The 5,000-nt window shown below is 39.0% G+C and overlaps 1 protein-coding gene across 4 annotated transcripts in view; it reads right to left on the minus strand.

Moving 5' to 3' along the window:
• The window catches only part of mdn1 (midasin AAA ATPase 1), a 260,821-nt gene that overhangs the window by 47,294 nt on the left and 208,527 nt on the right, over nt 1-5,000 (minus strand). For all 4 annotated transcript variants that reach the window (XR_013289379.1, XM_077552191.1, XM_077552190.1 and 1 more), the window contains exons 84-87: nt 2,869-3,003; nt 2,067-2,199; nt 1,802-1,977; nt 1-28 (exon numbers count right to left, since the gene is read on the minus strand). The exon at nt 1-28 is cut by the window's left edge and continues 104 nt beyond it. Coding sequence is in view for 3 of the 4 variants with exons in the window: in XM_077552191.1 (XP_077408317.1) it covers nt 1-28; nt 1,802-1,977; nt 2,067-2,199; nt 2,869-3,003 (472 nt within the window). In the remaining variant the exon portion in view is untranslated. The remainder of the gene's footprint in view (nt 29-1,801; nt 1,978-2,066; nt 2,200-2,868; nt 3,004-5,000) is intronic.

The raw sequence follows: 5,000 nt of genomic DNA on the forward strand, positions 1-5,000 counted from the left end.
CATCCTTCGCAGCTAATAAAGATTCACCCTAAACAAATAGCAGGCAGAAATGTGTAAAAGTACAACAGGTTTATGAAAAAAAATATTGTAAGTTATAAGTAAAAGTGAGAGGAAGAAAATTCAAAATTACATGAAAGGTGATTAATTTTTAGTGACTGAATCTGTATGAGGTATGTCATACATCACTTTGCAGTTCCCGATTCACAGTTGGGACCTAGGGATCTAGGGATCATAATTTCCATTTCAATTTTATCTCGATTTTTTATTAATTAATATGAAATAGAAATTTAATTAGAGTAGTATTGAATAAATACTAGGCTAGCCTCACGTCTTCTACTGACGCCTACCCAATCTTGTCAAAAGAGAGTCATTGCTGCCATCTAGGGGCCAAAAATAGTCATTAGGCTAACTAGATCTGCTTGAAACTTTCACCACAGCTGAGCAAGGCTAACCTCCACCCGTTTCCCGAAAAAATAATAATAATAATTGGAGAATGTCTTTTAACGTCCTTGGCAGCCCTCCGTAGGTTTTTACTAAACGTCATTTAACGTTTTTGGCAGTCAAAGAGTTAAAGAATCATCTTGTATTTTTTTTTTATTCACTTTATGGCAATTTTAGCACAGAGAGCTATTAAACAGTATCCGTGTAATGTGTACTGCACTCTAAACATTGGAGTGGACCCGTTGTGGAGTGGACTGTTCTCGGCGTTTTGGCTGTGACATTCCTCGAGGGACAGCGTTGGTGCTCTGCGGTTGCGCTCCTTCAGCGGCATGCTTGCACCAGAACTAATTCTTATTTGGGGGGGGTTGTCTGCGCTAGCATTTTTCACAGTCCCTTTTTTGCTCGTCGGAGAAGTCGGCGCTGCTGGACAGTCTACGCTAGATGGATGGCGGAGCTGAGGACAAGAACGTCAACGCAAAACGTGGAGGTGTACGCGGGATGTGGAGATGAAATTCAGTGCTTTAAGTGAAGCAGATTAAATGGGACTGGAGAATTGGACCATTCTTTTTTTTGTATGTATGTTTATATGTTACTCATCACAGACGCAGCAGCTGCTTGTTTACGACCTAGCATGTAGCAAACTTAGCTTGTAGTGGACGTGCGTGACGTCATGGCTAGCAGTGAATGAGTTAAATGTTTTATGTTATGTCCGTTGTTGTGTTTCTGTAAAGCGCTTTGTGACAGCTACGGCTTTTTGAAAGTGTGATATGAATAAAGATGACTGGACTAAAATGTTGCTAGTTTCTGTTGACTAAAACTAGACGAATAAAATGTTTACTTGGACTAAAATAAAAATGCTCGGCTTATAGTCAATTAAAAGGTGATTAAATAAAAATGGGATGAGGTTGGCTAACTAACAAGTGTGATTGAAACTGGACTAAAACAGACAAAACGGCTGATAAAATTAACACTACTTCTAGGGCATAATTTCTCTTTTGACATCCACCCTGGGACGCAATAATTCTTTGTGAGTTTCTTTGTAGTCGTTGGCAGGCATTAATTGTACTATAAAATCATAATCGCTAAATTGACTTTTTTTTTTCAGGGAAGAGTTGAAATTAACCATTCTACAGAGAAGCTGGTTAGTTTTTAATAAATGTGTTCCTTTAAGGTACTGGAAAGTATTATAATTTTGTTCGATGTTTCGGTTTTCTGCATTTGTTTACTCATTTTTGGTTACAGTCAGTCTTTTTAATTTCAGTGCATCCGTAATATCTAGCACTACTTCTGGAGGTGTGTCAGTACTTTTCGTCATTTTTGATCCTTGTCATGAAATTATGTTTAAATAAGAATGAAGTACCTGGTCCATGCCTTGGCCAGACTCTTCCTCTTTATCACTTCCTCCCTCATCGTCGTCATCCTCCTCATCCCCTTCCCACATTCTCTCATCTAGAGTATTTGTCTGTCCATCACCCAGATCCCCCATCTTTTTATCCAGCTCCTCCTCGTCAGACTCTTTATTTGACTCATCCCCATCTGTAAAGTCAGAAAGGTAGGAATCAGTGTTCTGGGAATAGTATTCTAAATAAACAGACATTGTGGTGCTGCGGCATAAATCTACATACCATCATCATGCTCATTACCATCATGTGTTTGGCCATCAAAGTCCTCTGACATCTCAACAGCATTGTCCTCTGCTTTAATTTTATTGTCATCTTGATGTTCTTTCTCCTGACCCTCAGCAAAGGTATCCTCCACCTGAAATATGATTGAACCAGTACGTTTAATATAAACTACTAATTAAATTTAACTAATTCAAACCCAAAAATGTATAAATGTTTTTTAATACTTTGTCCTTCACTCCCAAAAACACGTTTTTGTGTGTGTTTTTTTAATGCTACTGCATACAGAAGGCTTTGATGCAGCTTCTGACCTTAAGAGGTCGCTTAAAGCAAGGTAGTTATTACAAAAAATGGACAGCGGGTGGCAGCAGAGTATAAGAGATCAGCCAGGGCCATGTTGCTCTTGTAAGCTCTTTTTGCCAGTGTTTTGCATGTTTGTGAATAATGATGAAACTTGGCTATATTGTAATGCTAATTGCTGCAAAACGGAAAAAGATACACACACACTTTTTTTTCCTGATTAAAGAAGAGACTCTAATCTTTCTTTTGGTAGGTTCCATGTTTTTATAGCAATAGAACACAATATTTTGTGGGCATTGCAAAACAGTCAAAATCTAGTAAAACAGCTGGGAGCGAAGGGGGTTGCTTCAGTGAAAATGGCTGGGAAGGAATGAGTTAATTGTAACATTATAGTGCATTACATATACAGATGATAGCTGTGGTGAAAAAAAATGAATAACTGGACCTTGTGATCAAAATCTGCTGTCTGAATGCAGTTTAGTTTAAGTTGAAACCCATTCATTACCTGGTCTTCATTCTCAATTGTGTCACTGACATCCTTAGTGCCCTCGCCTTGACCAATTCCACCACCCTCATAATCATGAAACTCAGTAGCACCTTCACCTTCTCCAGTAGTGAGCTCCTGAGGCAAGCAGAAACCCTAAAGAGAATAGTTAGATGAAGTAATGAAATAAGTTAGATCATTTATAGGATGTAACGATACATAAAAAATCAAGTTAATATTTGTGTAAACTGTTTAAAATACGCGATGCTGTAAAAAAATAAATAAAATAATTGATTCACAACACCGTGTTAACTGTCATAAAGACTGGGGGAAACTAAAGTTTAGTTCCGTCTGTGTTCCGGTGCGTTTCTGTGGGTCTCCTAAAGAGGTAACACTTGTTCTTTTTCATTACTTCCGGCAGCACCATTTTGTTATGCATTAACTGAAATAAAGTAAGCGCTCGGTTTTATTTCAAATGTTTCTAGTTCATTCAACTTTCACAGAGTTAATTGCCACGTTAACGTCTTAACGTGTTAATTACCTCATTTGCTCCATCGCGAGCTTCTATATGTTCTGGAAATTAGTCAGTGCTAAGAAAAGAACAGTGCCATTAAAGCACTCAGAGACACTATTATAGCACTGGCGGAGCCAGAGGGGAAGCCAGGGTGGCAATTGCCCCAGCTCAAATGTGATTGGACCCCGCAGGGTCCAAATGATTAACATATCACGGCACCGGTGCAGTGGCGCAGCACATCTTTTGCAATGCAGCCTGCCAGCATTTTTATCAATCAGACGCCAACTAATTGTTATGCCCCTCCTGAACAGTAGCTGGCGCTATTTACCACAAAATGCTGTAACCCACCTCACTAAGAGTCTGGAGAATCTCCCGAGTCCAATCAAGATTACATGTCTTTGGCAATGTCATGTTGGTTTCTCCGTGAGACGTGAGTGACTGTTTAAAATAACTTTTACAGTATGTTCAGATGGACATCAATAAGTTAACGTTTTGCACAAGCTAAATATAAATGTATGAGGTGAATGACGAACGAAGACGTGAAACAGGAAAGAACTACAGAGCGGCCTTCCAAATTAAAAGTATAGATTTCAAAATAAGACATTGAAACATCACACTCAAAACAGCTTGAAGAATACTTAATACTTACGGTATATGTATGCCTGAATGTTTTTCGTCTAGAATTGGGGGATTTAAAAAGATTAATAACATTATGTGGCTGTAAATAAAGTAGTCGTACGAGGGACAATTTTATTTTTTTCATAAAGGTGTGTGGAAAACAAAATAAGGGGACAAAATGTGACTTGTTCCTTAAACAAATTAAAGTTAACAAGTGTATGCATTAAAATTTAATTCATGTTAAACACTGATGTCATTTCATAGACTTGGAATGTTTTTGTAAATTGTTAACAAACAGCTAATTATGTGCAAAAATCTCCGGCATGCTTAATAGCTAATAACATATTTCAACATTTAGAGACTCCGATTTAAATTAATTATTTCGGCATAATCTGTGGATACTCTGAAGTATCCAATCTTGCAAAAAAAATGACAGTTGGAACTTGGAAGAGGATGTGAATGACAATGAAGAGAATAACTGGGACTCGGGAGCAAACTCATTTTAATGTATCCGACGCGGTACGTAATGCTTGCTAGTGCTACATGTTTGCCACAAGATATAGCAATTTTATTGTTACCCATGAAATTATTATAAGTACGTGGTAATTATTGTTCAAAAACTTGATAATATATTGTAACGATTGTAAAGCCACACACCTTACAGCATGATTCGAATTGGTGGGCGAAGACAGACAACCGCTGTGTCAGCGCCAGGCAGAGAGGCGGGCAACGCGGCAGTGCTCCCCGCAAATGGCAAGCCGATGGCGGAGACATCCCCGCCACCACTCCAGCACCAAGAAGTCCACGCACCAGGTGTGGGCCACCACGCTCAACCAAAGCATGTTAAGAACCGAGAAGCTTCACTCTTGTTTTGCTTGTTGGTGATCAAATCTTGCTTGCTTCCACCCAAACCCGAAAATGTAGTGTGAATGAAATCCAGTGTGAGTGGGTGACGTCAGTACGCTGGGTGTGCGCAGTTGCGCACACTGCTGCGTTCAAGTGCGGCATAGAAAATTACCAA

The sequence above is a fragment of the Vanacampus margaritifer genome, chromosome 19 (genome assembly GCF_051991255.1).
Source record: "Vanacampus margaritifer isolate UIUO_Vmar chromosome 19, RoL_Vmar_1.0, whole genome shotgun sequence".
Classification (NCBI taxonomy): Eukaryota; Metazoa; Chordata; class Actinopteri; order Syngnathiformes; family Syngnathidae; genus Vanacampus; species Vanacampus margaritifer.